We start from the raw sequence: 22,454 nt of genomic DNA on the forward strand, positions 1-22,454 counted from the left end.
CAAACTCTGGGAAGAGATGGAACCTGAGCAGGCAGTATGACCGATGACCTAATAACGCTAATCTTATTTACAAAGAATTGTAAAAATTTTTCACTAACGGCAGGCAATGTTACAGGGCAAACTGTATCACAGGGATTGATAACAGAGTTTGTAATATTAAATAAAATCTGTAGCCTGTGACAGTTGTTAGAGACACATTTAGACTGGTATTTAGTTTTTGCAGACTTAACTGCATTCTGATATTCAGATAAACAGTCTCTAAAAATGCCCCAGGATACATGCAGCTTGTCTTTTTTTCCATTTACATTTAGCTTGCCTACAGGATCTAGACATCTGTCTATTATAATCCACTTGTCATTTACCTATTCATATGCTCAAAATGTGGAAAACACAAGCATTCAGTTAAATAGGTACTTTAGGAAAACTCGGCACATATTATACAGTAAACAGGAGTCACATGCAATTAGGCTTTTGAATTGAAGACAAGACTTTGGACCAATGAATAAGGGGGAAATGCAGATCTCTAATACAAAAATTATGTGTGCTGATTTTTACTGATGTACAGTATCTATTAGCAAGAAATAGTGTTTTGCTTTTTTAAGCATATGATTGGATAACTGACATGTGGATAACAGGACCTGGGTAGGGATGTCTTTAAAAATGCTCTTAAAATGGAAAAGAATCTTTAAGCACTAAAGAAATGACCAGTTGTATCTATTCTCCTGCAAATTGTCTTTCTTTGGATACATAAAGTATAAAAAAATATTTTTCTTAACAATTTGTTTTCAGTTTTATTCCCTATGTCACAAACCAACAACATGGTTAAAAGGATTTAGTTTGGAAATTTTTTATAGTTCAGAGGTGTCAGTTTTAAGCAAGCTTGCAGGACTAATAGCCAGTGCATCACGCTATGGGTATCTAGGTATGGTGTGTGCCTTCTGTACCACTCTGCAACTCTTTAGGCACTTTCATCCCAGAGTATATTCATTCAAACTATGTCTGCATGCCCGTGGCCACTCTCTAGTCCAAGAGGGGGTGTATGATTCTAGCCACTTTAAGTAGTTCACTTCTAGAGCTTACATATCTAGATACTATAACCATAGGCCCCAGACAGGTTCAATTAAATCTACTTTGGCTCCAGACCTTTGAACCTATGTAGAATAACATTTCTGTTATTTGAAAACTAATATGACTACATTATGTCAGTTACGTGTACATTTTCAGTAAATAAATTGTTGTAATCAGCATTGTTGTATTAAAGGAAAGCTAAAGTAGATTTTTAATCACCTTTTCCACTACTGCCTTTCTATGAGCATTTAGAGGTAATGAATTGATTCTTTTTAAATGTGAAAGTAAAAGATGGATTTGTATATTAAATGCATGCCTTTTGGAAACTGTTGTTTTAAACCCTACATATTTTTGTCTTTGTGATTTTTTTCTATGGTTTTATGGTCTTTGAAATAAGTAATGGCAATTGGTTTCAAATTAAATTGACATTTTCTTCAATGGCATGTATTATAAAGAAAACGAAGATGTTCTAAGCAGTGCCCCAGCTTCCAAAGGTTTTGCCTATGCATTCTTGCAGGTGCTGATAGTAAGATATTTAACCCATGGTAATTTATGACATTGGCAACCACTAAAATGTACAGATCAGGATATGGATGTCTTTCAAAATGCTCTTTAAAATGGAAGAGAATCTTTAAGCACTAAACAAAGGACCAGCTGTCTCTATTCTCCTGCAAATTGTCTTTCTTTGGATACATAAGGTCTAAATAAACATTTTTCCTAACAATTCTTCTTGTACTTCATGCCAATTTTTCCCTATGTTACAAAGCAACAACAGGGTTAAGAGGATTTAGTAGTGGAAATTTTTTATAGTTCAGAGTTGCTTAAAGAAAAACAGCTACTACTTCAGCTTGTTGATCTAATGATGGCAAATTATTTATTGCCACATCTCTAGTGATGAAGGAAGGAAGGTTTCATACAAAGCAATTCCTAAGCTTCAAAAGAATTTTATCTGCCTTTTTGTAGATGTTAAGAAAGACAGTTGACCTTTATTATATGATAAACATTCTGGTGTTACAGAAAGGTTTAAATCTTTTTAAGCCTTTCTTTCCTTCAGAAAGTCATTAAAATAGGAAACAGCATTTACAAGCTAATTAAAGCATTTAGTTGATATCTTATTTTATAGATATTTTTTTTTTTTTTGGAAATTATTTTTTCCCTTTAACTTTCTGCCAGCCATACTATCTAATATATAAAGGGGGCCTTATAGCTGTGGGTCACTGATTCTTTCCTGGGTTATCTACTGTGGATAATCTCCTATAGTATACTTGAGTGAGCTCACAGCATGACGGCACAATTGAAACACCACAGGACCACCAGCGACTCCCCAGATGTCTAATTAGCCCCTGTATTCAATTGTTAAACTGTCACTTATAGCTGTTTATTCTTTGCCTACAGCCACTGCTACAATGATAAGGACTATGCCTTGCTGTCACCGCAGTCCTGGGTTAACGTGGTGATAGGAAAGATGAAGCGGATAGATAGGGCTGCCAAACATGTGGTGCTGTCCGAAGGCAGGAAGGTTCCCTATGATCACCTCATACTTTGCACTGGAGAACAGTACCAAGTAAGTTATAAAGTAATACTATCATAAAGACCCCTGACTCTACAAGTCTTAAAAATTATAAAAAGACATTATTTATTCTAATTTTGTATATCTAGGCATGGTTTAAACAATAATACAATAGTGTGTAGTGTTTTGTATCATTTATATAAAGCATTGTAGTATTTGAAAAAAACACCTGTTGTTTACTACTTGGCTATGACAATACATTCATTTTCACTTATGATGTATTTACCCAATGTCCTAGTGTCCACACAGTTTTTTCCTTCATCACAAAAGATCATTATGCTGGTTTAATTGGTCATTTTAACTTGGCCCAATGTGCATATGTAGGGCACGAGCATACCCTAAGATGAAGTGGTACAGTAAAGGGGTGATGCTTGCCTTGCCCACCTCCTTGCTAGATATCACAGGTATTAGAAAATGGGGGATGGAAACTAGCTTATATACCTAATATATCCATCCATCCATCCATTTTCCAACCCGCTGAATCCGAACACAGGGTCACGGGGGTCTGCTGGAGCCAATCCCAGCCAACACAGGGCACAAGGCAGGAGCCAATCCCGGGCAGGGTGCCAACCCACCGCAGATATTTAACTTTATTTAGGAACAGTGCATTAATATTGTGCTAAATGTTTTCTCTAATGACACAAAATGGTTTGACCTTTAACATTCTTTGAATAAATATACTTTAAAGCCATTGTTAAACTTCGAAGACTCCACTGAGTTTGAGGAAATGAAAGCTGACAATTTTGTATATCGGTTAATTCAATGAAACAAGCAGAACTGCTGAAGGGCTTAAAGACAGCAAGTCAACTGAAGATAGGATAGAGGAAAAAGATCACATTGCTAATCATGCAAAAACATAAATAACAAACAAAAAAGGAAAATTTGGCTAAATTGGCAAATTACCAGTCAAATGAGTATTCAGGAAATTAAAGGATCCTCATAATAATTACTAAATGTCCTTAGAAGTGTATAAGGATGTGGTCATGCTCAAGTAAAATCACATAATATCTGCTAAATAAGCTAACAATGAAATGTGACATGTGGAAAAAAATGTTTATTCCTCTTCAACTAATATTAACCTAGTGGTTACTTTCATGCTTACCCATAGTGTATGTAGGATAAAATAATTTATTTCTCTTGACTGTATCATTATCAAGTTTTTTTAGTCAATATTAGCCAAATACAAATGTTTTTGCTTTTCTCTCATTTGACCCCAACATATTCTGTAATTTGGTATTTCTACAAGTATATATAATTTCTTTATTTCTTTATTTTTATTTAAAAAAATTAAAATAAAATATATGAATGTTTGGGTCTCCTGTGCTGCCAGGGGGGTGCTGCAAAGATTTGTGAATCTTACTTTGTAAGACTTCCGCATGACCCAGAAGTGGTTACTGCTGCCCATGCCCTAACACCAGAAGTACTCACAGGTCCTAGATAAAAGGAATCAGTCCATCACACCTTAGGGAGTTGGACTTGGGAGGCAGAGGACAACATTTGCTTGGAAGAAGAGGAGTAGGACAGAGAAGGAAAAAGACTTCTTTTCTTAAAGTCAAACTTAACAAACCTAAATTCAAATCAACCCCCACCCATGAGAAAGAGAGGATAGCCAACAGCCAAATTAAAACTATTAAGAGTAGTAAAGTGAGAAAGGAGTCTTTAATATAAATGCTTATTCTAAAATATTATTGATTAGGTCCTGCTAGGTTTTAAAAAAGTTTCGAACAGTTTTTTTTTCCCAATTTCAAATAGTATATAACATCAGTTACCCACTGACTTAAAAGAGGTGGGTTAGGATTCTTCCAGTTGAGCAAGATAAGTCTTCATGCTAATAGTGAAGTAAAGGCAATTACAGTTTGTTTGTCCTTCTCTACTTTAAACCCATCTGGGAGTACACCAAACACAGCTGTTAATGGATTAGGAGGGATTATGATACCAAGGCTGTCTGAAAGGCATTTAAAATTTTTTGTCCAGAATGATGTTAATTTGGTACATGCCCAAAACAATTGTAAATTTTTAATTGATTCATAAAGTATACAATATAGGGTTATGAATGGAATAGCATATCGGGTAAATGTCCTCCACGGCTTTGCTGGCTCATATGAACTCTTTTGGCGAAATTTTCCATGACCGTTTTGCATAAATGTGTCTGAATTTCGTTGATACAGCGCTCAATTTCCTCCTTCAAGGCATGGGTGGTCGTGGGCTTGATGGCATAAACCTTAGACTTCAAAAAACCCCAAAGAAAAAAGTCCAACGGCGTTAATTCGCATGATCTGGGCGGCCAATTCTGATCACCAAAATGGGAAATTACACGACCAGGAAATGACTCATGCAGTAATTGAATTGTTTCTAGGGCTGTATGGCATGTGGCACTGTGTTGTTGAAACCACATGTCGTCCACATCCATATCTTGCAATTTAGGCACAAAAAGCTGGATTATCATGTCGCGATAGCGAGCACCATTAACTGTTATTGCCTGACCAGCCGCATTTTCGAAGAAGAATGGTCCGATGATGTCTCCAGCCCAGAATCTGCACTAAACAGTGACACATGGATGCATTTGTTTCTCATCAATCACTTGTGGATTTTCTGAACCCCAAATGCAACAATTTTTACGATTAACGAAGCCATCAAGATGAAAATGAGCCTCATCGCTGAAGATAATTTTGTTCAAAAATCGGCATTCACTTGTTGTTGTTCTAAAATCCATTCAATGAACTCTCTTCGCTGTGCGTGGTCAGTAGGTGTGTTTTGAAGACATTGTTCTTAACCATGCTAGTAAAGTGGTCAATAAACCGTAACAGGGATATGTTAGTGTATCAAATATAGATGTGATATTTAACAGCATTAACCATTTCATAGCAGAACAGCTTGCAGCCACGTGGGTCTCTGTTCAGCAACTTGGTGCTAACCAGCACAACTGGTAAAAAAATTAAATATGAACTGTTAGAACTCAGTGTAGGTAACTATGATAAACAGACTAAAAAGCTAGAGGACTAGGCTGTAGCCCTGAGCAATAAAATTCTGCAATTATAAGACACCAACCCTGGAAACAATATTTGTGTTACTAGAATAAAACAGAATGCTTAAAAGGGGACTACCACTGAATTTTTCTGTTACACCTACCACCTGCATGTCCTCTCTCAGCACATCCATAAACTTCCTCTTAGGCCTTCCTCTTTTCCTCTTGCCTGGCAGCTCTATCGTTAACATCCTTTTCCCAATATACTCAGCATCTCTCCTCTACACATGTCCAAACCAACGCAATCTCGCCTCTCTGACTTTGTCTCCCAACCGTCCAACTTGAGCTGACCCTCGAATGTACTCATTTCTAATCCTGTCCATCCTCATCACACCCAATGCAAACTATGTAACTCTACCACCTCCAGCTATGTCTCCTTCTTTCTAGTTAGTGCCACATTCTCCAACCCATATAACATAGTTGGTCTCACTACTGTCCTGTAGACCTTCCCTTTCACTCTTGCTGATACCCATCTGTCACAAATTACTCCTGACACTCTTCTCCAGCCATTCCATCCTGCCTGCACTCTTTTTATCACCTCTCTTCCACAATCCCCGTTACTCTGAATTGTTGATCCCAAGTATTTAAACTCATCCACCTTCACTAACTCTACTCCCTGCATCCTCACCATTTCTCTGCCCTCCCTCTCATTTACACACATGTATTCTGTCTTGTTCCTACTGACCTTCATTCCTGTCCTCTCTAGAGCATATGCGCAAAGCATAGAATTATTCAACTAAAAATTATATATCGAGCCCATCTGTCTCGCTTAAAACTGTCCAAAATGTTTCCAGGGCAAGATCCAACCTGCGAACGCTGCAACCAAGCTCCTGCCTCACTGGGTCACATGTTCTGGGTCTGCACCAAATTAACCAAATTAACATCATTTTGGACAAAAATTTTTAAGTGCCTTTCAGACAGCCTTGGGGTCACAATCCCTCCTAACCCACTAACAGCTGTGTTCGGTGTTCTTCCAGACAGACTTGAAGTGGAAAAGGACAAGCAAACGGTGATTGCATTCACTACAATTTTGGCACGCAGACTTATTCTGTTAAATTGGAAGAATCCTAACTCTCCTCTGATAAGTCAGTGGGAAACCGATGTTTTATATTATTTGAAATTGGAAAAAAATCAAATTCTCAGTTAGAGGATCTGTGCAAAATTTTTTCAAAACCTGGCAGGATCTGATCAATATTATTTTAGAATAAGAGAAATAACTATTACCGCATTTAATTCCCTTCTTCATCTCTAATTTACATATATATTTGTTTCTCCCTTTCCTTTGCTTATTATTGTCTTATTAAAAAGCCCTAAGCAATTCTCCTTTAGCTAAGCTCTCCTTCTCAGGGGTGGGGTTTGATTTGTCTTTAATTTGTTTGGTTATAAATTGATCTATTTGTATGGAATGATTACAATAAAATTAATAAAATAAAAAAAAATAAATAAATAAACTCATCCACCTTCACTAACTCTACTCCCTGCATCCTCACCATTTCTCTGCCCTCCCTCTCATTTACACACATGTATTCTGTCTTGTTCCTACTGACCTTCATTCCTGTCCTCTCTAGCGCATATCTCCACCTCCCCAGGGTCTCCTCAACCTGCTCCCGACTCTTGCTACAGATCACAATGTCATCAGCAAACATCATAGTCTACGGGGACTCCTGTCCATCACAATTGCAAATATGAAAGGGCTCAGAGCCGATCCCTGATGTAATTCCACCTCCACGTTGAATGCATCTGTCACTCCTACTGCAGTTTTCACCACTGTCACACTTCCCTCGTACATATCCTGTACCACTCTTACATACTTCTCTGCCACTCCTGACTTCCTCATACAATACCACAACTCCTCTCGAGGCACCTTGTCATATGTTTTCTCCAGGTCCACAAAGACACAATGCAATTCCTTCTGGGCTTCTCTATACTTCTCTATACTTCTCCATCAACACCCTCAGAGCAAACATTGCATCTCTGGTACTCTTTCCTGACATGAAACTATACTGCTGCTCACTAATCATCACCTCCCTTCTTAACCTAGCTTCCACTACTCGTTCCCATAACTTCTTGCTGTGGCTCATCAATTTTATCCCTGTATATTTTCTACAGCTCTGCACATCCCCCTTATTCTTAAAAATCATTACCAGTACACTTCTTCTCCAGTCCTCGGGCATCATCTCACTTTCCAAGATTCCATTAAACAATCTGGTTAAAAACTCCACTGCCATCTCTCCTAAACACCTCCATGCTTCCATAGGTATATCTGGACCAATGGCTTTTCCATTCTTCATCCTTTTCATAGTTGTCCTTACTTTCTCTTTGGCAATCCATTGCACTTCCTGATTCACTATCTCCACATCATCCAACCTTCTCTGTCTTTCTCATTCTCTTCATTCAAAGTACTCTTTCCATCTACTCAACACACCCTCCTCACTTGTAAGTACATTTCCATCTTTATCCTTTATCACCCTAACCTGCTGCACATCTTTCCCAGCTTAGTCCCTCTGTCCAGCCAATCGGTTACAGGTCTTTTTCTCCCTCCTTAGTGTCCAGCCTCTCATACAACTCTTCATACTCCTTTTCTTTAGCCTTCACCACCTCTCTCTTCACCTTGTGCCTTATCTCCTTGTACTCTTGTCTACTTTCTGCATCTCCCTGACTATCCCACTTCTTCTTCGCCATCCTCTTCCTCTGTATACTCTCCTGTACTCCTCCATTCCACCACCAGGTTTCCTTTTGCTTCTTACTCTGACCAGATGTCATGCCAAGCACCCTTCTTGCTGTCACTCTTACTACTTCTGCTGCAGTTGCCCAGCTCTCTGGCAGCTCTTCACTGCCACCCAGTGCCTGTCTTACCTCCTCCCTAAACTCAACCTTGCAGTCTTCCTTTTTCAACTTCCACCATTTGATCCTTTGCTGTGCCCTCCCTCTCTTCCTCCTCTTCTTCTTGATCTCCAACGTCATCCTACAGACCACCATCCTATGCTGCCTGACTAATTTCATTGACCAACTGATAGTGGGAATTCCAGTCTGGATTTATTTGAATATTTTTACTGAATTTCTGTAGAGTTGTAAAATGGATATACATGCATTTGTCTAACGATATATTAATGCACATTTATAGTACATTTGTTTTGCTGTTTTATTTACATATTGTTTTATTTATATTTTGTTTTATTTTTAAATGTATCCTTCATTCCATTTTTAAGAACACTTCTCTAATGCATTCTATGCTTGCTATTCATTTTTAAAAACATTTCTCAGAAACATGAATCAGCTACTTGGTTGGTTCCTGGCTTATATGCTTTCACCTTTGCAGGCTTTAATGTAGAACTGCACAGCTTTAAAATAAAATACATCTTGAGAACAGTACAGTATATATAATTAAGGTATCAATGTACAATGTTAACTGTCATTACTGTAATTGTGTATCTTCTTAATGTTTTTATAATTATAATTATACCCACAGAGTAGAACAGTGCAGTATTATCTGGTGGGAGTTTGCATGTTCTCCTAGAACATATACAAAAATGAAATAGAAATGAAAATACAGGAAATAGTCAACAATCAGACTGGTGTAATGTAATATGAATATGTGTGTGTATGTGTGTGTGTATATATAACCCCACCCCCGGGTTTGGTTTACCAGATATACAATTTATAGAGATTGTTATTTTCATGGGAATTGTTTTCACTTTTACTTTAAAAGTTTTGTTAAAACAATTCTTGTCCTTTATTTCCGGCCCTGGGAGTAGTTACATCTCTTTCTCGCAGGACGTATAACGCTGTTCGCATTGCGAAGGGGGGGGCGGCTGAACACACGGTAAGAAGATGCCTTCGGATCATCTTAGGGTGGCTGAACGCTGCTGGCTTTCTGCTGCTGGCGAGCTGCGTGTTTTGCTTGTTGCTTGTTATTGTTTTAAGAGCTGGGAGCAAGTTAAAGTGTCTCTCGTGGGACTTCAAATTGTCTTCCGAGAAGATCATGTCTCGTCTCTCTAGCCTCCCTCCCAAAGATTTTTTTTATAATAGATAGATATATATGTGACGATGCGTGTTCTCTTCTGGCTCCCAATGACCTTATGGGAGCCCTGAACCCAACACCGTCAGTAATGTCACCGAATTGAGCTGACAAATGGGGACAAATCTCACATGAAGCCAGGGGATATTTCCAAAAGTGAACACGTGCTTTTATTAAAATCATATCAAAGTGCAAAAGTGTAGTGTCCAAAGTTCCATAAATAAAGGTCCAGTGAGGATAAAAACCAACAATAAATAAATCCATAAAACACAAGGTTAATATATGCAGTAATTAAAATGCAGTCTCTCCTTACTCTCCAGCCCTCCTCCCATTGCACCTTCTGCTCCATGGAGAACCAACAACCACGAGCTCCTTCAGTTAACCTTCGTCTTGGCCCCCTATCAGGATGTCACTGCCAGACCGCCAAGGTCAACTCTCCTCCCTCGATCCTTTGCGCACCCGCAGTCACTCCTCAGATCCTTCGGGAGGGCACCTCTCCTGCTCACCCCACTCACTCATACATTCAGTGGGGCGAACCAGCCCCTAGAGCGCATCAGCATAACGCTCCTTCGCAGGGCCCCAGCTCATGGCGTCTCCATCTTCCAGGTGTCTGAATCGTCACCACCTGACTGCTGTTTTCCGACCTTTCACCACATCCATTTTTCTCTCTCCATCAACCTTTCTCCTTACTTTTCCTCCTCCACGATTTCTCTCTCCGATTTATATTTCCCCCTCCTCTTGTATACCTCCGTCTATATATACACACACCCCTACGGGTGCCTCCGTGGGTGCAGCGCCTTAATTACACACCACAGGAAGCCAATGAGGCAAACAAGAACGACCGCACCCACACGTGCAGGTGCAACTCACTCCCATCACCTCATTAACTCCCCGCGACGTCAGCGCCAGAGGCGAAGCCCCTAACATTGCGCCACGGCGTGTGGTTCATTTATTTGACAGCATGTAGATCGGGGTAATTACATTCACGGCATTCGTAGTCTGTGTCACAATCTGATTGTATGGGTGGTTACCTACCAGGTTACGCTTGTGGTTGGCCAGCAAGTCTGCTAACATCCGACACGGTGCCCTCAGTTGTGAGAAGCAGATCATAGAATGGTTGAAATAGTTTACTGTCAAATAATGCAAAGAGTACACGACACGTGTTTCGCCCTAATTCTGGGCTCATCAGGCGTACACACTCTACTGCACTCCCTCTCGGGAATCGAACCTCGGACGTCAGCGCCAGAGGCAAAGCCCCTAATGTGAATATATATATATACACACTAGGGGGCTGTGCCCCCTACTCGCTTCACTCGCCCACCCCACAACCCCCTCCCACCCCCGGGGGTGCGCTTCACGCCAACAACTACGCGTCTCTGCTGCTTGCGTTGTGAAGGAGGTGGGGGCGTGGGGGGCTGAACGCTAAAGACGGGTCAGCTTCTGGCTTATTGCTAGCTGCTACAGAGCTGTGTGATCTGCATGTTGCGCTGTGCGTCAATCATTTAAAAACCTGTACAGCAGCTGTGAGTCCTTTTGTCTCACTTCCTTGTCTCGTGGGACGTTAAAGTGTCTCCGAGAAATTGTTTGTAAGTAGGTCGTGATGTGCAAGAAGTCTCGCGGGACTTTCAGAATGTCTCTCCGAGATGATCACATCTCGACCCAAAATTTTTTTATATAATGTATATATGTATATGTATATATAGTGATGCCCGGGCGTGTGCAGCCGCCCTAACCCCGACACAGACAGGCAGGACACAGGTTTAGCACACAACACACAGTTTTATTTACAGTCAGTCTGCTCTCCACAGCACAACACAGTACATAATGCACCAACGTAGTCCCTTGTCTCAGCCAGTGCTCCACACAGGCGTTATCCTTCCTCCTCCCGACTCTTGCCATTGAGTGGTGGTGACTGGCTCCAATGAGCATCTACCAGCAGCACTTCCGGGTACTGTCAAATAGGGCCATGCAAATGTCCAGGCACCCCCTGGCGGTGACCACAACAGGGTTGAGCTGCCATGCTCATAACTCATGGCCCCGCTGGAAGCCAGGGGAGCTGCAACCTCTGTTGGTCCAGGGGAGAAATGGTCCTGAAAATATTCTCTCCCCCAGTCTTTCCATGGTCAGGGCGTCCTGGCCGGCTAAGGGCCCCAGCCATCTGCCATACTGCCCCTCCTCCAGCTGTCCTGTCCCACAAGGGCTGTTCTGCCAGATAGGGTGTCGACTTCATCCGGTCCACAGTTCCGTCCTGAAAAATAGAAATAGAAATAGAAGGGGGACGGGGAAGCGTGGCGCCCACATCCTCTCCAGGCGTCTACTAAGACCTTTTTGGGACACGCCTACTCCCATGGCCAACTTGGTGGCACTCATAACAACGCTGCTCCCCACCACGCGTCCTTGCCCTCTGAACATGGAAACATTGCAGGGATGGCTGCCCTGCCTTATGCCCAGCTGAGGTTGAGTGCCCTGCCTTTTGCCCAGCTGAGGAGAGCAGTCCTCCATCGTACGTGAGTACATGGGCTCACGTGTTGCAGTGTTCATAGACCTGTTCTTTCCTTTCGAGGTCTTCCTTATATTGTGGGTACAGTTAAAGTCTGGGTCTATCTGCACCCCTCTTGACTTATGGGAGGTAGGGCGGTGTGGGTGCTGGCGCAGACAACCCGGCCCATTACAGTAAATGTGCCTTAGCTATTTCTGCCTCTACCGCATGATTGGTTACAACCCCTACGTCTACTGTCGGACCCCCTGCTACTTAAATCCGTTTAGAAGCATCCTGGCTCAATTCACTGTGGGTTCTATTTTTACTTACAGTACAGGAAGCACTCTCTTGTACCGCTGCATCTATGTGAGCCGAGAGTCCCGCGCCAAGCTTCCTGAGACACTCCTGTATGATTCCCAGGTGGCTCTGGCTGTCTTCTCCAGCCTTTCCACCACCTGCCTCAGCAGGCTGATTGCCTGTAAAAGAGACTGTACAGGTTAGAAAACAATCTCCAAATCCCATACAGCCAAAAGAAGGTTATCTGACTCTTCATCCCTCAGGAGTCTTCTGGAATGGACATTCACAGGATACCCCCGAAGTTTCTGGATGTCATGGCCAGCCTGTTCACTGGTGCTGTGAGTGCTGTGTAGTCTGTGGAGGGAATGTCGACCTCCCTCATCGAGAGGTTTGCTTACTTCTGCATCAACATTCATGTCTCTAATGTTTCTTCCTATGAAGTCAGTAGATGGATTGGGAGAGCATGGGGAGTCGTGATGTCTGGACTGCGTGTCTTCATGGGGGATTGCCAACCGGGATATTGAGTTGTTTTGTCGTGTGGTGGGTGCAGCAACATGCCATACCAGTGCATGCTCCTCAACCTGACCTGACCTGACCTGACCTGACACTGTCCAAGGTTGATTGTAGCTATGCACCTAGCGCTACAATTACAGCAATTGGAGTAAATCAATTAATAAAAATACAAATAACTGTATGTGCAAACAAACTTTGCACCCTATTCAGTGCACAATAAACCATTCCTCACATAAACACATTAAAACATACTTGGATTCAAGTGTTGTGCTAAACAAAAGTGGAGTCTATTTTGCATATACCAAACATTTTTGATGAAAATGGGCCACTTAGCCCAACTAGCTCACCAATCATGTTCACCTAGACAGAAGTCAAAATGTAAATGTCCATAAAGTCCTACTATGGTCACAGTTCTCTGTAATTTATTCTGTGTGTCTGTGGTTCTCTGTGTGAAAAACTTTCCAGCATTTGTGCAAAAGTTTTGAAATGTGTCTTTAATGTTCTTTATTTTAAAGTAACATCAAGGATACATTGTACTAATTCACTTGTTAGTTTTAAGCACTTTAATCACATTGCCTCTCATTTCAAAAAACACAGGTAAGTAACAGATAAAACTGATAGTTGTTTTGAGTGGAGTATTCCTTTAAACTGAAACATCTCTTTCAGTCATTCTTAATAGTATACTTTGTAGTCCTGGAATCAGTCTGATGACTCCTCTTGGACTTTCTTTAGTTCTGCCATGTCTTTTTTATAATATGGAGACCAAAGCTGTAAACAGTATTTCCAATGAGGCCTCACTATTGAGTTATACACTCACCGGCCACTTTATTAGGTAAATCTTGCTAGTATGTGGTCGGACCCTGTTTTGCCTTCAGAACTGCAATAATTCTTTCTAGCATAGATTGAACACGGTGCTGGGAACATTCCTCAGATATTTTGGTCCCTTTTGACATGATAGCATCATGCAGTTGCTGCAGATTTGTCAGCTGCACATCCATTATGTGAATCACCTGTTCCACCACATCCCAAAGGTGCTTTCTGGATTGAGATCTGATGACTGAAGAGACCATTTAAGCACAGTGAACTCATTGTCATGTTCAACAAACCAGTTTGATTTGATTTGAGCATTGTGACATGTTGTGCTATCCTGCTGGAAGTAGCCACCACAAGATGTGCCCAGTGTGGTTATAAAGATACAGACATGGTCAACAACAATACTCAGATAGGTTGTGGCATTTAAATGATTCCCAGTTGGTACTAAGGACCCCAAAGTGTACCAAGAAAACATCTCCAACACCACTACACCACCACTATCAGCCTGAACTGTTGGTACAAGGCAGGATGGATCAATGCTTTCATGTTGTTGATGTCAAATTCTGACCCTACCATCCAAAAGTCAGAGCAGAAACTGAGAGTCATCAGACCAGGCAATGTTTTTCCAATCTTGTATAGTCCAATTTTGGTGAACCCGTGTGAACCACAGCCTCAGTTGCCTGTTCTCAGCTGACAGAACTGGCACCCGGCATGGTCTTCTGCTGCTGTAACCCATCTGCTTCAAGGTTCGATGTGCTGTACATTCAGAGATGCTCTTCTGCATACCTTGGTTGTAATGAGTGGTTATTTGAGTTACTTTTGCCTTTCAATCAGCTCAAACCAGTCTGGCCATTTTCCTTTGACCTCTGGCATCAACAAGGCATTGTCACCCAAAGAACTGCTGCTCACTGGATATTTTCCCTTTTTTTGGACCATTCTCTGTAAACCCTAGAGATGGTTGTGTGTGAAAATCCTAGTAGATCAGCAGTTTTTGAAATACTTCCAACAACCATGCCATGTTGAAAGTCACTTGAATCACATTTCTTCCCAATTCAGATGCTTAAAATGAACTTCAGCAGGTTGTCTTGACAATGTCTACATACATAAATGCATTGAGTTGCTGCCATGTGACTGGCTTATTAGATATTTGTGTTGATAAGCAGTTGAACAGGAGTAACTAATAAAGTGGTTGGTGAGTATATAGTTTAAATATAATTTCCCTTGACTTTCACACTACACATTGTGCTATATACAACCTAACATCTTAACACCTTTCTTACGTCTTGATGTAGACAGTGATGAGTTAACTATGACTCCTTGGTCCTTCTCATATAGGAGTACTTTCAAATTTCAAACCTTAGTGTCTCAAAGCTGTCTGTCAACTGTTTCATGTCTCAGCAATGTAATTCTGCTTGTTCTTCAATTTTACTTACTTCATTCTTTACCATATGAATGATGGTATTGAACATCAAGAAAAAGCTAATCTCTTTAACCAGACAGCTAGCCGTGTAAAGTTGTAAATACCCTTTCATATATTTTTTGATATACTAGATAATTTTGATTTACTGACAAAGGTTCATGCAAAGTGGAAGAAAATCATTCTGTTCTACCCATTATTTTCCTGATTTTATATTTAACATAGAAAATTGTTGGTAGTTAAGCTTGGTATCCAAAAAATTTAACTAATTTAAGATGGCGAGGTAGTCCCACTTGTCTCTTGTGTGATCCTTTAATTCAGACGTTGTTATACATGTCCATAATTTATATCATGGCCACTATGATGTCATAAGTCGCATAACCAGTGCTTTAAGTGCCTAGCAATCATTACAATGAAAATGACCAGACTCACAAAATGACACTACACTTAAGAACAACCACAGTGATATAATGATATCCAAAAAATTCTAGAACACAAAGGACAAAGTGTGTAGGAATGTGTGCAGATATTCCAAAACTCTGAAACATTGTAGAATTGCTTATTTTAAATTACACAAAATGCATTAGAAGTCATTTGCTGACCACAGTACCATTATGATTAGGAGTCCTAAACATGGCAAAATGGATGTGAGGCCTCCTAAAAGGCCCATAAAGGCAAGGCCATAACCTAACCAGCTATCCCATGGAAACCTGCTATGATTCCAGGTTACATGCAAAATCCACACATCATATAAAAATATATGATAAAATATATGAATTTTGAAACTAATGTTCAACATATAAATAATGAAAACATCCCAGCTATAGATGAATTTGTTTATTGTGGAAATGCTTCAATGTAATAACATTTTGGGGTTTTGGGCATGGATTTCTGTTTTTCTTTCTTAAAAATAGTCTAATGAACACTTGCTTTTGTATTTTTAATGATTAACTTGCTAAGTGAACCATCAGTTGGCCTTCTAAAGCAGCATTAAAGCAGTTGGATTGTGTGATGTCTAAACCTGGATTGCGTTTAGTAATCAATTACAGTATTAATATATGAGAAAGTGGTTTTCGAAAGACTTGTGACATGTTGGCACTTTCAAGGTGAACATGACAACCCATAAATGTTTCGCTTGGGAAGACACTTCCTCTTCTTGTCTCCACCAATGCACATATGCCCAGTGTAGGTGAATGACTATGTCACATGCATTTTTGTTCATTTTAGATTGGGCAAGCCATGTGAAAATGCTAGTGTTGACATATATTTTACTAGGAACTTCACTCTTGGGAGTATTGACAATTCTTCATTTTCTCTATGTGGATAATATACCCCAGGTTATTGACAGGGTTAGCTCAAGAGCTCTTGCTTTTAACCTTTTCTGGTCTCATACACATCAACATTTTAACAGATGTTCACAAATTTCTTTTGATCATAACATAATGCTGCTCTCTAGAGCCTGTGTGCTGAGCCAAACTCACTTTGAGACTATGAGTCAAACGTGGTCAGGTTTATATCAGATAGAGTTTGCTATGGTTGTTACTGTTGCTTTTCTTGCTTAAATATGACAAGCTAGGATTTAAATCTAATCTAAAATCTTGAATCAATGCAAAATATTACATTTAAAATAGAAAAAAAGATACATGTTTATCATGAAGTGTATATATGTGCTCTGTGAGGGGCGGGAGTGCTTATTCACAGCTAAACCCAGCCTGGTGATGGCTGCTTCTGTGGTAGCCTTCCTGTGACTCTATAGTCGAAAAAACAAATTGGTTTATATATTGGAAGAATGGAAGCTACATGATTATACTAACTCAGAGCACACACATATCAAATATTTAATTTAGTAATCAGCACGTCAACATTAATTTCTTTTTGCTTCTTTATAATTTAGGTCTGTAATCCAACTGGAGTTGACATTAACAAACTGTTAACCAACAGAGAGCTGTCTGTTAATCTGAATCAGATATATACTGGTCAAGTGCCATCTAATCTCTTTACAATAAAGGATAAGGAAGACTGCCTGAATGCATACATCTGGCTTCAAGACAACTTCACTGACAGAGAAGGTATGTTTTGGTTCTAAAATAATTATTTAGGTTTTTTATGTGCCTCAATTATGCATACTGCTCAAATCATTTAATTAGTGTCTAATTAATTTGAAAGAAATCTTTTATCTGTCTAGCTTTAAGTCTCAGTTCCATTTACAAGATGATGTTAATTTTGGGGAGGGTGTATGGTAGGCTGTTAATCAAAAGGCTGATGGAATTAATTAACAGTAATTTTACTTTACAAAATAATGAGGATTTTGAGTATACCATGATTAACCTTATTAAATTAACTAATTAGGAGATAATGTCATTATCAAGGAAGTATCATAATTATAAGTGTATGTAAATCTATTATGTAATGAAAAATCAGATGGAGGCAGAACTTTTCTAATTGTGCCTAATTTGTCAATTTTTCTGTCTGCACAAAATGTCATTCACCCTACAATAATAGCTTTCTTTGTAGCCTTAGTGCCAAATCAACCACCTTCTTGGGTAGAAATTCATCAGTGACTAGAGGGGATTGCTAAGTGTACTACATAAAAGTTGAAAACTAATATGTATGTGTGACACATTCAAAATTTATCAGTATTTAGAAAATAAAATGTGTGTCCTTTTTATGTTTGTGCTGTAGATTAAAGCTAATGCTGCTCAAATAGGCCTTGGCTCTTTGCAAACCTATATTCCCCTTCACTTTTAGATAAAATGCAGAAAGCATTCCATGCTTTATGACATTGTGCAAAAGCTGGTTTAATCCTTCCCATATCAGGGAATTCAGTGCTAAGAGTTTTTATGTATATGTAACTTTCTCATTCACTTACATTGACATTCACTTATTTGAAAATATCATAGATTTCAGACAACAACATTTGAATATCACCCCATCTATCCATTTACTCATTGTCTTATGCCAGTTAATCTAATGCAAATGAGGAGGGTATCATACAATTAATAAAAACAGTCAAAAAATGATTCAAGTCCATTTTCCTATCATTAGTTTTCATACAGCTCTTCATATTTATTGTGCAAAATCACCCACACATTTCTGCCATTTTGCACTGTCCTCTTCAATCCCTCACTGCCACAGATCCTTCCCAAAACTGCCACCATTTTTGATGCCCTGGGGCCTGCTGCCATTCTCTCTTCCTTGGCTAGTCTATACTGGTACCTTCTGTCTCTCTCAACCCTGATCTCTTGTCCTCTAACCACTAAAATTTACCCAGTTCTTTTACCACCTTTATTTCAATTTGTTGCTGCTCTTGCCTGAGGCAGCTTTAGTCACGCATCTAGGGTTACTTCCAGGTTCAGGGGTGCTGCTTTTTTGGCTAAAGAGGTACAACACTAGAGCTCTGTTTTTCAGTAGCACCTCAATGTCTAGGCGTCCAGGGCATTTTCCCAGCAACATATTTTTAAGGTGATACACAGTCCCTGTCATTCAAGTCAGGCTTGATGAGAGATTCATTCCTGGCTTTTCAATGTCTTGGAAAGAATGTGCAATTTTCACACAGACAATGACCAGGGGCCTCATGTATAATGCCGTGCGTAGAACTCACACTATAACATGGCGTAAGCACAAAAGCGGGAATGTGCGTATGCACAGAAAAATCCAGATGCAGAATTACGCCTCTTTGAATATGCAAATCAATATAAATAGCCTTCTGTGAAAAGACAATGGGAAAAGCACGGGGGAAAATATAAGAATTTCAGCGAATACCAAGTGGAGGCAAAGGAAAAACGTACTATTTGTTGGTTTAAACAGTGGTATAATCAACAAAAGGAAGTTGATCGAGTGACAGAGTTTCGGAGAAACTCGAAAGCTCAAGTTCACAAAGTCGCACAGTGCCCAAAATAAAAAAGAAGTCACATATCAAAGTCGCCGTGAAAAGGCAAGTCGTAGCAGACAGTCTGAATGTCATATGAAAGCTTATTAGGGTACAGACAAAAAAAATAGGCACACAGTGGGGAAAAAAGCACGAAATGTCAACTTTAATCTTGAAATTTCCACTTTAATCACGTAGTTTATTTTGCCATTAAAGTAGAACATCATAAACTTCATCTTAAAATTGTTTAATTTACTAGTGTCTCAAATCCCATTGTAACTAAAGTAGCACGTTAAATGCTTTGTTCTGTATTTGATCTTCTATGTGCTCTATGTGTGTGAATCACTACCTGCTTCTTAAACGGGCTTTCTCTTTCTCCGATAGGACACATAATCCATTACATTCGTGATATTACAGCTCTCTGAATAATTAAAATACTGAGATGTATACGTGATATCTTTTTCATGATGATAGGAAGAGGCTTGAGGCAAGAGACTTGCTGCGCCATGCGCGACCTTCGATGAAATAATTTATTACAGAAGTACTGTCTCTTTCAAATGTATTAACCTCCAATTCCTGTCCTTACTTTTCTTTCTCCAAATACCCAATCACCACACAATCAGCTCTGTAATAGATGTGAAGCCATTTGTAAGCTTAGAACGCCGATTCTTCAAAACTTTTAAGGAACATTGAAATATCTTCGTAGTACATGTTTAATTATTCTATCCGTCTATCCTTCCAGTGTCGCGTCAGCACCAGCAAGAATACAACGCAATGCAGGAACAATCCCTGAACTAGCTAGCGCTGCGGCACCATATCCTCACATGTTTAATTATTAACAATACAGATTATTTAAATGAAGTTAAAGTTTTATCTGTATAATATAATCAACATATTTTGCTGCATTTCATCTTAAAAATGATATCGTCATCATATGTAAATACGCACTTTATAAAGTGGCGCAGGTTGTGCAATATTATAACTGTAGTGCAAGTTTACAGTGAGGTAATTGTACTTATAAGTACAAACATTTCTACAAGGAGCACTTGATGGACTGATTGAGTGCGTTTATAGTTCTTGGGATGAAACTTTTTCTAAAACGTGAAGTCCGTACAGGAAAGTCTCTGAAATGTTTTGCCGTGGCTCAGGCAGCGTCTGCTTCATGCTGTATACCGATAATTCTCTTTCCAATTAGCTGCTGCTGTGATTCCCCACTTAGATACAGTGATATAAATACTCCAAGTGGTGCAGTGAGAGTAATACGGAAAAAGATGATCTGCTGTGGCAACCCTTAACAGGAGCAGCTGAAAGAAGAAGAAGATGCATTGAGAGTAACAACGCTAAAGCAGTTATGGGATTTGGAATACTATGGCTATTCCCTGGACCATTATATTGCTGCAGGTTAATTACAATCAGATGCATTACACTAATAAACAATATGCAGTTAGTTTCAGTGTATTTATAAAGCCGCATCAGGAATGTGGATCTAAGAAAGAAAGGGTGACCACACAGGAACAGTAGCACTGCTTTGACGCTGGGTGCCGCCAGTCTGCAAAACCGAGCGCAGAACTTGCGTATGACAGGGTATGAGGTACCGTGGAAATGTACATGGCGTTACGCCAAGTTTAGGTTTTATACATCGCAATTTGAGCATGGAAACGTTCGTACGCAACATTTCTGTGCGTACGCACCGTTTATACATGAGGCCCCAGATGATTTGAACCCAAGATGCTAGAGCTGTGAGGCAGCACTGATGTTCCACTTGTGAAAGTGGAGTTCCAGCACTATATAGAGTAAATCAATTTAGAATTCTTATAAAATATACTGGGGGCTGTGCGCTCTGCCCCTGCTTGCTTCACTTACCAACCCCCGGGTGGGCGCTACGTGCTAGCCACTTTGTGGATCTGCCAGTCGTGTATGGGGAAGTGGATGTACAATTTAAACAGATTGTTATTTTCATGGAAAGTGTTACATATGCATAATAGAACTAACTATTTTACATTACAGCGAGTAATTAACCATAGTAAAAAAGAGTAAAATGTAATAAATTAAAAGAAAATAATGTTTCATGTTGCGTTAGAGGTATTCATTGTGTTATACATTTTCCTTCTGTTTGGCTTTGAAATTAACACACAAATACTTTTTAAACTTACACTTTTACTGTAAATCTTCAGTAAAAACAATTTGCCATTATTAGCTGAAATAATAATAAATTAATATTCATAGATAGCAGCAAAGGTCTAATAGTGTGCCTTAATGAAATTGCTCAGGAGGAATGGTACTTCATTTATATCTTATCTGATATTGTATTCATATTGTTTTATATATAAAAAATGTAATGTCTGCCTGTCTGTTTTTAGATCATCACATAAAAGCCACTCCACTACACCTGCTTATACAAAACTTTGCAGCTATTTCCAGTATAGTCTAACTTTGCAAATAGACTAATACAATTTTACAGAAAAAAATAAAAATGGGACAACCTCACAAAAAGTTCAAATTTCCCCTGGACCTTTGCACCTTAACCTCAATATATAGAGAACATGTGATATCAACGTGATTTTTGCTTCAAAACAATTAGAAATGATTATGTAACAAAACAACACCAATTTCAGACATATATATTGACACAATGCAGTAATTATTGAGAATTTTTAAATATTTAAACGTGTTAAAAAAAGAATGTGATTTTTACATTTGCTGTTGAAAAACTCTGTAATAGCTGACCATTTCAAAAATCTATTCCCCCTGTTCTGAATACACATTTAATGACAAACAAAAAAGGTCACATTCAGTTTTTGTCTAGGACAAATAATAAGTGAGCAAATGACCCATCTGTGACAAAATGTGCTTGAGCTGGAATAACAAAAGTCTTTTGAGATGGAACAGGAGTGAGTGAGAACAGATCCACCAAGCATGCTGCTCAGGGAGGGGGAGGGTGTGTCTGTCGCTTGACTCTTATTTGTCTCTCACCTATCAAGTTCGAGTTGTATGTTATGACTGTGGTGCATTCTACACACTCTATAACATTTCAATATTATTACTGAATTATTGAGATAATTACTATTACTACTGTTCTGAAAATAGTTTTTTGTTGCTCAGAAGAACTAGATGGTAAATAATATTAAAAAAAAATACATGTCTTTCTGCCACAATGATCCAGAGGTCAAAAGTGTTAGGTCTGCTTTTTATTTATTTTACACATATAATGTACATTTTATCACTTTTTCAAGTAAAGCCAGATAGAACAGCCAGTATATACCGGTAATACAAAGAAAAAGCAGGACATGTAGCATAATAATAATAAGCTGAAATGGTACATGAAAGAATAATATTTCATAGGCAAGTTATATATGTGCAAAGCTTATTGAATACACAGACCACAG

The 22,454-nt window shown here is 39.3% G+C and overlaps 1 protein-coding gene across 1 annotated transcript in view; it reads left to right on the forward strand.

Moving 5' to 3' along the window:
* Positions 1-22,454, forward strand: part of cfap61 (cilia and flagella associated protein 61) — a 208,715-nt gene that overhangs the window by 128,664 nt on the left and 57,597 nt on the right. The window contains exons 18-19 of the mRNA XM_051925561.1: positions 2,464-2,632; positions 17,095-17,269. Of these exons, the coding sequence (XP_051781521.1) occupies positions 2,464-2,632; positions 17,095-17,269 (344 nt within the window). The remainder of the gene's footprint in view (positions 1-2,463; positions 2,633-17,094; positions 17,270-22,454) is intronic.

Source organism: Erpetoichthys calabaricus, chromosome 3, assembly GCF_900747795.2.
Source record: "Erpetoichthys calabaricus chromosome 3, fErpCal1.3, whole genome shotgun sequence".
Classification (NCBI taxonomy): domain Eukaryota; kingdom Metazoa; phylum Chordata; class Cladistia; order Polypteriformes; family Polypteridae; genus Erpetoichthys; species Erpetoichthys calabaricus.